The sequence below is a fragment of the Vitis vinifera genome, chromosome 7 (assembly GCF_030704535.1).
Source record: "Vitis vinifera cultivar Pinot Noir 40024 chromosome 7, ASM3070453v1".
NCBI lineage: Eukaryota > Viridiplantae > Streptophyta > Magnoliopsida > Vitales > Vitaceae > Vitis > Vitis vinifera.
This window is the reverse complement of record NC_081811.1, coordinates 15,655,755-15,668,761: the sequence shown is the minus strand read 5'-3', so window position 1 is coordinate 15,668,761 and position 13,007 is coordinate 15,655,755. Positions and strand designations below refer to the sequence as shown.

At 33.2% G+C, this 13,007-nt stretch overlaps 1 protein-coding gene across 1 annotated transcript; it reads left to right on the top strand.

Moving 5' to 3' along the window:
- The first annotated feature begins 2,463 nt into the window (after positions 1-2,463).
- LOC100855249 (putative xyloglucan endotransglucosylase/hydrolase protein 1) lies at positions 2,464-3,892 on the top strand. Its single transcript, XM_003632406.4, has 4 exons — positions 2,464-2,717; positions 2,799-2,899; positions 3,097-3,290; positions 3,384-3,892. Exons 1-4 carry the CDS (start codon positions 2,546-2,548, stop codon positions 3,757-3,759), a joined length of 843 nt encoding a protein of 280 aa, XP_003632454.1. The 5' UTR covers positions 2,464-2,545; the 3' UTR covers positions 3,760-3,892.
- The last annotated feature ends 9,115 nt before the right edge of the window (positions 3,893-13,007 follow it).

Sequence of the window (13,007 nt, the reverse complement as noted above, 5' to 3'; positions counted from 1 at the left end):
TGGGAAACGCATGAGCCGAAATGCGGGGTCCACAGTTAAGTTAACAACTCTTTGATAATTTGGTTATTATAGGATAACAATGATTTGATTATTTGATAAATATTGGGTTTATTGACATTATGAATGTATAACATCTTATATTGTGTTATAGATATCATATATGATGATTGATGACTTCTATAGTTAAAAAATTTTGTGAAAAAACTCAACCAACAAAGTAGATGTTGTCAAAATTTAGATAGAATTTATTAATTTATTAATTTTTAATAATATATAAAATAATAAAATATATATTTATAATGTCATCGATTCAACCGCGATTCAACCGTCAATCCGACTAGTGAACCGTGAACTGGTAACTTTTCCGATTCAATGACCAATTCGATTTTAAAAACATTGTTGACAATATAATGAAATTTGAGTCTAAGCATTGGAGGCCTTCCTTATATGAGAAGTCTTTAAATCATATTAAAGATAAATATTATAAACTTTTATAATATAATTTTACAATAAAATAAATTCGTTTTATTTTATTTAGGTTAAAAAAGAGTAAATATTATTAAACACAGTCATACTAGGAGCAGGCTGGCTGAATAATCGAAGGAAGAAAAAAAAAAAAGGGGAAACAAAAGCAGTGCATCGCCATCTCTAAATGGAGGAGTTATGGTAGGGCCCATGAGCGGACAACTGTGGAGATGTGCATAAAACGTGTAAGGACAGCTGGCCTAAGCCTTTCCAAGCCCTCTGACGTCAAAACCATCATGACTTGGCCCCACCAACGGAAAGCCAAAGCCTCCGAGTAAAATATCCTCTGCACTCGACTCCTTCTAATACACCGAATTTGCACCTTTAAGGCTTGTATTTTCTAGCAACAATTGCCCTCTGACTTCATCAATTTCCAAAGGTACAACAGTCGAAAATCATGAACTCCGTCTTCTGAATTGTAGAAGATAAGGTAAGGAAGTTTTGGAATGTTGTACAAACGAGGCATGTAAGGCCGATATAACTTATGTGGAACGTCACAAAAGGGGATATGTTGGCAATGGAAAAGGGGAGTGAAATTAACTCAATATATTAATAATTTGAATTAATTAAAAAAATGATTTATTTTCTGAGACCAACTGTCAAATATATTAATTAAATGTAAAATAATTAAAAATATATATTTATTCATGGAATTTTTTCAAGGAAATATATCATATCTTAACACGTATGTTAGAATTTAGGAATTGTATTTGCAAAATTATTAATGAGAAAGATAATTTTGATAATTTTAAAATTTTCAATGAAATAAATGTCTTGTTTGTAATGACTTTTAAAAAGTCAAATTCTTTTTTAAACCCAACAAATGCTTCTATATTTATGTAATTAATTTTATTCTTAAAGCTTATAATTTTTAAAAATAATAATTATATGGAAGTAAAAAAAAATTGTTATTTTTCCTAAGAGCTCTATTTTAGTTTATTAATTTTTTTTATGTTTAATAAAAATATTATATATATTAATATTACCTTTTTAAAATTGTGATTTCCACGTCGGTTTCAACTTTTAATTAGATAGTATTTGTTTTTTGGTTAAATAAAAAAAGTCAAAATATTTGATTTTTTTTTATTTAGTTAAAAGTAACATGTTAATATCAACCAATATAACTAAACAGAATCTATTAATAACAATTTTACTTTACTTATGTTAGTTAGTATCAATTCGATTTTTTCTATTCAATAAAAAAAAAACACCACATAAGCCCATAGGAGGAAGCTACCTCAAACATATGATTTTTTCTATTACATTTTTAAAATTGTGATTTAAACTTTGGCTTCAATTAACCTTTAATTAAGATGATTTTTGTGTTTTGATTGAATAGAAAAAGTTCAAATATTTAACTTTTTTTGTTCCATTTAAAATAACTTATTGATATCAATCAATTCAATTAGGTCAAACCAACGGACAATAAGTTCTTTTAAATTATGTTGGTTGATATCAATTTGGTTTTTTCTATTTGGGGCAAAAAAAACAAACACCCACTTATACCTACCTCAAACTGGTTCAAAAATTTGTTTCTTGTATTGCTCTTGAAAAATAAAAGATCACATGTTTCTCCCTTTTTTTTTTTTTTTTCTTTAAAAAGAACATGAACAACTTAACTAGGTTTAGAAGACTTAAAAATGGTATCAGACCTCGACCGTGTCCCAGACACAGCTCGTGACATGCACTAAAAGTTAAAACTAAGGTGAATGAAAAAGTTCAAACAGGAAATCATTGCTTCTGGAGTTGGAGATTGCAAAAAGGGAAATTATGATAGCGGTTTGTTATGGAGATAGCATGGAGAAGTTGATAGCGTGTGGGGAAGGCAGCTGGCCATTGATTAAAGACAGAAGCTTACAACTCCTTTTTCTCGCTTTTAATTTCCTTATTTTTGGAAGCTGACGTCCAGCATTTCTATATAAACTCAACGTCCAATTCATCAATGGAAATCAGTATATGCATTTGCAAAGCACCAAAAACATCAAGGTTTAATTTTTTTTTTCCTTATAATATTTGACATATGGCTTCTCTGCTAGCGCTGCTGCTGGCATTTCTCCTACTTGGTGCAGTGGTTGGTACAAAAATGAGTGACATTACCTTTGATCAAAGCTACAGAATTACATGGGGAAATGACCATGTCTTGTCTTTAAACCAAGGAAGACTAGTTCAGCTCTCATTGGACCAATCCTCAGGTTTCATTCTTCTTCTTCTTCTTCTTCTTCTTCTTCTTCTTCTTCTTCTCATTATGCATGTTTTATTTTTCTGCACTGCAGGGGCTGGGTTTGCATCCAAGCAAAGCTATGGTTCTGGATTCTTTCATATGAGGATAAAACTACCACCCAAGGACTCTGCTGGAGTTGTTACAGCTTACTATGTAAAGACAATATGTCCTTTCTTTCCATGCTTTATCTTACATGCATGATCCAAAATAGAGAGAGAGAGAGAGAAGAAAAAAAGCCCAGTTGTTTGGTTGAAGAGAATGTTTGCTTTCCATGCATGCCATTTTCTTTTCCTTTCCCACATGTTCTTCTTGCGTACATCTCTGATTCAAGGTGATATAATGAATGGCAGTTGACTTCACACACCAAAAACCATGATGAGCTAGATTTCGAGTTCTTGGGAAACAAAGAAGGGAAGCCTTACACACTACAAACTAACGTATTCTCCAATGGGCAAGGAGATAGAGAACAAAGGATTCTTCTCTGGTTCGATCCCACTGCAGACTTCCATTCTTATAAAATTCTTTGGAACCAACACCAGATTGTGTAAGCATACACCAATATCTCTTTCTCATATGCTTTTCAATCTGTCTCGTACGTACGTTCATTTGTTTTAATTACTCATTTTCAAAATATCAGATTTTATGTGGATGATATCCCCATTAGAGTGTTCAAGAACAACTCAAATATTGGAGTAGACTACCCATCACAGCCAATGCAGATTGAAGGAAGCTTGTGGAATGGAGAAAGTTGGGCAACAGATGGAGGCCAAACAAAGACTAATTGGAGCTGCGCACCATTCAGAACCCACTTCCAAGGATTCAGGATCGATGGTTGCCCTTCTGACTACTCCAACTGTCACTCTTCTAACTTGTGGTGGAATCAAAAGAAATTTTGGAAACTAGACTCCACTCAACAAAAGGCACATGAGAATGTGAGAAACAAGTACATGAACTATGACTATTGTTCTGATACCAATAGGTTTGCTGTGCGTCCCAAAGAGTGCACTCAGTAATTGCATTTCGTACATCAGCTGCCATTTCCGCAGGAAACTGAAGATTCTTAATTAAAGACATTGATGAAACAATTATATTGTGTTCGAATTCCTATATATATTAAGTAATGATAATTGATTAGCTTCTTGTTTCTGCCTTTGATTAGTTGCACACTTTTTCATTCAATTTATTCTCATGTATTGAACTTCTTGGGAGAAGTGAGAAGCTCTTGAAGATCCAATACCATCCCTTAAAAGATGTTTGGATTCAAATTTTTCCCATACGTTGAGTTTACATAATTGTTATGATTTTTCATCTCAGTATGTTGAGTTTTAATAAGCTAAATCTAGATAGATTTCGGCCAAATTATAACATTTTCGCCTACACCCAAATATTTGAACCAACTTTCATCGGACAAAATGCAAGTTACTTTTCAAGAGTTCAAATATTTTTAAGTTGTTTGTCTTTTAATTTTTTTTTTATAAAGGTATATTAATTGTCTTAAGAAAAAAGATGAATATTTTTTACTTTTTCTCAATGAAAATTCGATCTTTTTCTTTTTTGTCTTTTCAATCTTTAATTTTGTCATACTCAACTCAATTTTTCATATTAAAAAAAAAAACAACTAAATTTAATTCTAAGAATTTGGGATAAGTCTTACAAAATAAATAAATAAATAAAAAATAAAATCAACCCACTTTAAATTTATAAATAAAAAGAATAATTACCATAAATTAGTGACGTCATCATTAAGGAACAACATAATATAATTAAAATATCTATTATTTTTTCTCTCATTTATGAAGAAAATTTAGATCTAAATTTTTTTTTTTTATGTATTACTCAAAAATAAAATTAATGGCATAAAAATCAATTAATTTTGGATGAGAAATGAATCTAAAATAAATTCACAAAATTTCAAAGCCCAAAACTCAAATTTGTCACATGCAATCAGAATTCTTGCATCATATCTCATAAAGTTTGTGACAAAATTAATTTTCTTAAATAAATCATAATTTTTTATATTAGAATTTTTTATTTTTTTCAAAATTCAACTACTTATGGTGCAACAAAAACTAACCATCAAAAATTCCAATACTAATGGTTTTGGGTTACAACTCCAAAAATAATTTATACTCATATATTTATCCACTAAAATAAAGAATTTCAATTTTTTTTTAAAAAAAAAAGAAAGAAAGAAAGAAAGAAATTTAGGATATGACAATACTCTTTCCCAAATTTAAAATCTGAAAATTAATAAATTAATCTCAATGATTGAATACATATATTTTTATCCCAAATCTGTAAATTTGAATATGCATATTGGAAAAACAATGAGAAATCAATGAAGCTTAACTTAAAACATTTTTAGTATTTCCTTTGTAATCAAACATATTTAGGAACCTTAATTACAATCCAATTGCTAATTCTCTAGCTAAATATATAATTAATCAAATAAAATTTAGTATTTGAGATATTTGAAAATGTATTATATTACTCTTTTTTTCAAATTTCAAAATTTTAAATATTTTTATATAAATTATATAAAATAATATGCAATATAACAATTAATTTCATACAATGTTTACAAAACCAGACTGGTCATTGAACCAAAAAAGTTACTGGTTCACAATTCATTCGTCAAACCAGTGGTTAAACCATGATAAATCAGCAACGTTACAAATATATATTTTATATATTATTAAAATTATAAAAAAAATAATAATAAATTCTACCTAAATTTACACTCAAATAAGAAATGTTAAAAATTAATGTAAAATAAAAATAAATTACACAAAAATATAAAATCTAAATATTCTAAACAAATTTTGAAAATAGAAATGATTCAATTGATTCAATGAATATTAAAAATATGCAACAATGCAATAAAAAATAAAATATTAAATATTAAAAATAAAAATTTAAAACTTTGCAACTCATGTGGGAGAGGATTATTGGCAGCGTCAGCATCCCCATTGTTAATGTTACCATATACAAATTAGGAATCAAATTGGTTGTGCATATAGGAAAAGATTGACAAATTGGCTTACCATGTATTTGTTAATGTTACCATATACAATTTAGGAATTTAGACTCCATGTATAGGATATATATACATATATATGTATATAGATGGATGCAGAGGACAATAAATTGATCAGAGTTCTCGGTTTCTGTGGAGTTTTTTTTTAGTATTTTTACAGGTATCAAAGCAAGGTTTCGGCACCTTCTAAGTGGAGTTCGTGATCTTCTATCAATCAAACGCGTGGCATAAAAAATAGTGTTGATTGGGTTCATCGCGACCTGGTTCTTGGCCGTTTCTATTCCAATTTTTTGGTAGGCTATTTCCTTTGTTTCTCGGTTACATCATGTTATCAGAGAAGTTGGAATCAATTCCTATTAGATTTACTGGCAAAAATTATTGTGCTTGGGAGTTTCAATTTAAATTATTTGTCAAAGGAAAAGAATTATGGGGTCATATTGATGGGAGTAATCCTGCACCTCGTGATGCCGAGGCTTTGTCTAAGTGGGAAATTAAGGATGCTCGGGTTATGACCTGGATCCTTAGCTCGGTTGAACCTCACCTTGTTCTCAATCTGAGGCCTTATAAAACTGTTGTTGCTATGTGGAATTATCTCCACACGGTTTACAATCAAGACAACTCTGCTAGGCGTTTTCAATTAGAGTATGAGATGGCTAATTTCACACAAGGAAGTCTCTCAATTGAGGAATATTTTTCTGGTTTTTAAACTCTTTGGATTGATTATTCCGACATTGTTTATGCTAATGTTCCCGCTGCAGCTCTTTCTGCTGTCCAAGCAGTGCATGCAACCAGCAAGCGAGATCAATTCTTGATGAAGCTACGACCCGACTTTGAAATTGCACGGTCTAATATGATGAATCATCATCCTATACCATCTTTGGATGCCTGCTTGAGTGAACTTTTGAGTGAGGAGCAGCATATCGTAACTCAAGCTACCATGGAACATCGGGCTAATGTTAGTGCACCTGTTTCTGTAGCTTATGCAGCATAGGGGCAGAATAAGGGTCGAGAGATGCGGGTTGTCCAATGCTTTAGTTGTAAAGATTTTGGTCACAGTGCTCGGGATTGTCCCAAGAAGTTCTGTAACTACTGCAAGAAACAAGGTCATATCATCTCTGTTTGTCCCATTCGGCCTGAAAGGAAGCAGGGTACTGCTTATCATGCCTCCACTGGTGCCTCTAGTTCTACTGCATTGCTTGTTGTCTATTCAGTTGTTCCTATTCCTGCTCCTACAGCCTTAGCAAACCCGAACACACTCACTCCTGAAATGGTACAACAAATGATCATTTCTGTTTTTTCTACTTTGGACTCTCAGGTAATCATACGATTTCTTCTAAGCCATGGTATTTTGACTCTGGAGCTTCTAACCATATGACGAATACTGTTCTTTCTCTTTCCAATGTCATAAATTATGATGGAAATATGAAAATTAACACTACTGATGGTAGTTTTCTGCCTATCAATGTTGTTGGTGATCTTTCCTCTTCCTTAACTGATGTTTTTGTGTCTCCTAACCTCTCCACAAATCTTCTTTCTGTTGGTCAATTGGTTGATAATAATTATAATGTCAATTTCTCTCATTCTGGTTGTGTTGTACAGGATCAAGTGTCCGGGAAGATGATCGCGAAGGGGCCTAAAGTGGGACAACTCTTTCCTCTTCATGTTTCTCCTTCCACTATTATTCCTAGTTTTCATTTACTTTCCTTTGCATGTAATGTTGTTGGTTCTAGACATAAGATGTGGCATAGACGTCTTGGCCACCTAAACTCTGATGTACTTCGTACTTTGTTTAATTCTGGATTATTGGGAATTAAAGCATGTTTTTCTCTTGATCTTTCTTTCAATTGTACATCATGCAAACTTGGCAAAAGTAAAGTTCTTCCTTTTCCTCATTCTGCATCTCGTGCCTCACAATGTTTTGATATTATACATAGTGATGTTTAGGGGATTGCACCTATTGTTTCTCATGCACATTACAAGTACTTTGTTACTTTCATTGATGACTTTAGTCGCTTTACTTGGGTTTACTTCCTTCGGGCTAAGGTTGAAGTTTTTTCAGTCTTTAAGCGATTTCTTGCACTTATTGAGACTCAATTCTCTACCAGCATCAAGGTCTTGCGCTCTGATTCTGGCGGAGAATACATGTCTAATGAGTTTCATGACTTTCTTCAAAGCAAAGGGATCATCTCTCAGCATTCTTTTCCTTCGACACCACAACAAAACGGTGTTGTTGAGAGGAAAAATCGCCACCTTCTTGATGTGGTAAGAACTCTTTTACTTGACTCATCAGTTCCTCCTCGTTTTTGGTGTGAAGCACTTTCTACTGCAATTCAATTGATCAATCGCTTACCCTCTCCTATGTTAAATCATGTTTCTCATTTCTCTAAGTTGTTTGGTCATTCTCCTTTATATTATGATATTTGTACATTTGGTTGTGTTTGTTTTGTGCATCTACCTACTCATGAACAACATAAACTTGCTGCTCAATCTGTTAAGTGTGTTTTTCTTGGTTATGCTATCCCTCACAAGAGTTATGTTTGTTATGATCCTCATGCTCGTCGTATATGAGTTTCCCAGAATGTAATTTTCTTAGAAAATCAATATTTCTTTCCATATCATGTTGAGCCGCCATTTGCATCTGTATCTCTTCTGCCTAGTTTTTTTGAATCCCCAACAATTGTGGAAGGGTTCAAACCTGTTTTTGGGTATGAAAGACGTAGTCGACATGAGTCCAATTCCACTTCCTCTATGCCCCCTTCCAATCTTGACCCGACACTTGATCCTGCTCCTGCTTCCACCACTCTTCATCAGTCTACTCGTCTTTCTCGACCCCCTGATTGGTATGGATTCTTCTCTCCTGTCTCTCTTGTTGCTACTTTATCCACTATTTATATTCCCTCTTGCTACAAACAAGCCATGGAACATGAGTGTTGGCAAAATGCAATGCAAGCAGAACTTCAAGCACTTGAGGAGAATCATACTTGGGATATTGTTCCTTGTCCTCCTATAGATAAACCTATTGGGAGTAAATGGGTTTTCTCTGTAAAACTTCGTTCTAATGGCTCTTTGGACCAGCACAAAGCTTGCCTCGTAGCTTTGGGTAACAAGCAGGAATATGGGGTTGATTATGAGGAGACGTTTACTCCTGTTGCCAAAATGACCATGGTTCGAACCATCTTAGTTATTACCGCTTCACAGTCATGGAAACTACATCAGATGGATGTGAAGAATGGTTTTCTTCATGGTGATCTCCAAGAAGAGATTTACATGAAGCTTCCCTTTGGTATGACTAATTCTTCTCCTCATGATGTTTGTAAGTTAAAACGTTCTTTGTATGGGCTCAAGCAAGCACCCCGAGCTTGGTTTGAGAAGTTTCGCAGTACAATTCTTTCCTTCAGCTTTACCCAAATTCAATATGATTATTCCCTCTTCTTCCACACGTCTGCGATAGTCCTTCTCTTGGTTTATGTGGATGATATTATCATTACTGGCACTAACTGTAGTTTGATTACTAAGCTTCAGCAGTTGTTACATGCAACTTTCCATATGAAAGATCTTGGACAACTCACATACTTCTTAGGATTGGAAGTTCATCATCGGGCTAGTGGTATTTTCGTGAACCAACATAAGTATATTCAAGATCTTATCACTTTGGCTGGTTTGGAGGACACTTCTTCTGTTGATACTCCTATGGAGGTAAATGTCAAATGCAGGAAAGATGAAGGGGACCTTCTAGATGATCCTACTCTCTACCGGCTCCTAGTTGGAAGTCTTATCTACTTGACCACTACTCGACCTGATATCTCCTATGCTGTTCATCTGGTCAATCAGTTTATGACTTCTCCTCGGCATCTTCATCTTTCTGCAGTTCACCGTATCATCTGCTATCTTTGAGGTTCACCTACTCATGGGTTGTTCTTTCCTACCAGCTCCTCTCTTCAACTTGTTGCCTATAGTGATGTTGATTGGGGTAGGTATCCAGATACACGTTGATCTATTACGGGTTGGTGTATGTTTTTAGGTGATGCCTTAATTTCTTGGAGATGTAAGAAACAAGATCATGTTTCTAAATCCTCTACTGAGGCCAAGTATTGTGCCATGTCTACTGCATGTTTTGAAATTATATGGCTACACGGTCTTCTTGAGGAGCTTGGGTTTCCTTAGACTACTTCTACACCTCTTCATGCTAATAACACTAGTGCTATTCAGATTGCCATCAATCTCGTTTTTCATGAACGTACCAAGCGCATTGAGGTTGATTGTCATTCTATTCGAGACACCTTGGAAAGTCGGGTGATATCTCTTCCTCACATCTCTTCTGATCTCCAAGTGGCTGATATCTTCACCATAGCTTTGACTCAACAACGACATCAATTTCTTGTTAGCAAAGTGTTGCTGGTTGACTTACCAACATCAATTTGAGGGGGGATGTTAATGTTACCATATACAAATTAGGAATGAAATTGGTTGTACATATAGGAAATGTTAATGTTACCATATACAAATTAGAAATCAAATTGGCTGTACATATAGGAAAAAATTGACAAATTGGCTTACCATGTATTTGTTAATGTTACCATATACAATTTAGGGATTTAGACTCCGTGTATAGGATATATATATATATATATATATATATATATATATATATGGATGCAGAGGACAATAAATTGATCAGAGTTCTCAGTTTCTGTGGAGTTTTTTTTAGTATTTTGACACCCATTGGCCAATAACATCGACTTTGGGGTGTTGCAAGTGGAGAGCGGTAAGGGGAAGCAACCGTTGGAGGTTGGGGGTGTGGGGTGGGGCTATTGAAAGTTAGGGGAAAAAAAAAAAAACTACGTCGTTTTGATGAAAAAAAAAATTGTTGAACAGTTCAATTCATGAGGAACCAATCGGTTCAACCAATTCACCGATCCAACTGACAGTTCCGACAGTTTGGTACCGATCCAAAGCCTAGATAGTTCAAAGCACTGAACCAAACCGAAATAGTGATCAATCGGCCGTCGGATCAATCGGTCCAATCCGATTTTTAAAACCATGATTTCATAAATGTCTTTAACATTTAAAAATAGATAGATTTATCACTTAATAATATTTGTGTAGACCCCAAAATTTGTCCCAATTTTATTTTTATATTAATTTTGAGCTCAATTTTATCAATAAAATTCAAACCCGATTACATGTGTTTTTTGGCCCACTCACCCTTTAATTCTTAGTTTTTATTATTTTGTAAATTATTTTTTTTTATTTTTTATTTGTTATTATTATTATTATTATTATTATTATTATTATTATTATGTTATATTATATTATATTATATTTTTATATTTTTTTTTATTTTATTTATTTATTTATTTTTCATTTTCTCTTTCCTCTCTCATCTCTTTTCATTTTTCTCTTCCAACTATCCCTATCCACACTCTCTCTTTCTCACCCATACCCCCACGTGGCCTCCCCTATTTTTTTATTTCATTCCCCCCCCCCCCCCCCTCTCCCCATTTTTTCCTTTCATCCTCCACTTTTCTTTTTTTGACTTTTCTCTTGGCAGCATTTCCCAAGACGATAGGCCCTTACCCCCATTAGCTTCTTCCCACATTTTCTCCATTATCAGTTTTACCCCCAAGACCCTTCTCTTTCCCCTAACGGCGCATCGGCCACACACCCGCCATCTTCTCTCTTCCCTTTCTTTTCCTCTCCATTTTCTTCTTCATGGGGCTTCCTCCAAGACGGCGACAGTGGTCGGCTCCCTATCCCAGCTCTTCATTTTTATTTTTATTTTTTTATTCATTTTTTCTCCCTGCTTCCCTAACTCTCATAGAAGATGACTGGTCCCTTTTTTTCTATGATTTTTCTTTTCTTTCTCCATTTTTCCTCCCCCAACTCCCATATAGACTGGCTGAGGAACCCCTCCCAGATTTTTCCTTTCCCATTTTTTTTTTTCTGGGTTTTTGCTCCCTTCGAGCACCCATTGCCACACGCCCCCTCATTTTTCCTTCCATTTTTTTTCTTTTTCATTTTCATTTTTTTTATTTCCTGTTCAACCCATCTCCATATCCATAGTCGTTCAGTCATCATCGACGAGCTGTCGCCGCCGACGTCATTTTTGGCAGTCAAGGATTCCCTCCCCTTTCACTCTTTTTTTTCGACAGTTGATTATTATTACTACTACTACTACTACTACTATTTTTTCCTTTATTTTTCTTTATTTAATTTTAATAAGAATTGTTGTTGAAATTGGGCTTGTGCATTTATATTTATTTGTGGGCTTTATATTTGAGCTTTATTAATTAGTATGGAATTTGAGTTAATTTTTTATTGGAGAATTAATATGAAATTTGGGTTAATTTATTATTGGTGGATTAATTTGAAATTTGTTAATTTGGGTTTGTGGTTATATTGCATTTGGTGATTAATTTGGGAAATTTGGATTATATCAATTGCATATTGTTTATTTGGACTTGAGTCTATTGGTAATTGGTTATTTGTTTGGGCTTATTGGATTGGGTTTGAGATTTTATTTTCTTTGACCATGTATATTATTGATGTGGGCTTGTTAATTGATATGAATTTTGGGCTCACAATGTGGGTGAGATTTGTTGGATGACTTGAATATTTAATATGGGCTTGGCTAATTCGAATTATTTAATTTGGACATGGAACAATTATGTTGTATATTAAATTAGGTTTGAATTATGGAATGTTAGATTTAGGTCTAATGAGATTTATATTAATTTATCATATTTTGGGTTTGATTAATTGAGCTTATATTGTGGCTATTAATTTGGAGATTTTATATTAGGGTTTATGATATGTGAAATATTATTGTTAGATTATATTTGTTAATTTGAGTTCATTTTTAATTGGTGAAATTTATTAGACTAATTTGAAGTTTGAATTTAGGCTTAAATAATTATTTTGGACTCTACATATTTTTTTATATTTACATTTATGCTATTTTTGTTTTTGCATGGACCTATTATGCAATTCTGTTGGTTGAGTACAAATTGATGACACGTGGAACATGAAATTTTTTGGAAGAAAGTGATATTGAAAAAGTTGTCAGAAGACATTGAGCTTGTTGTAAGTTTATTTGGGTACATATTTTATTTCCCACTTTTATTTGGTTTTATTTTTATTAATTCTGTAAATATTTGTTTATATATATTTATTGAATGTGTATAGAATTAAACATTGAACAAACTAGAAATTTCGTGTAAATAA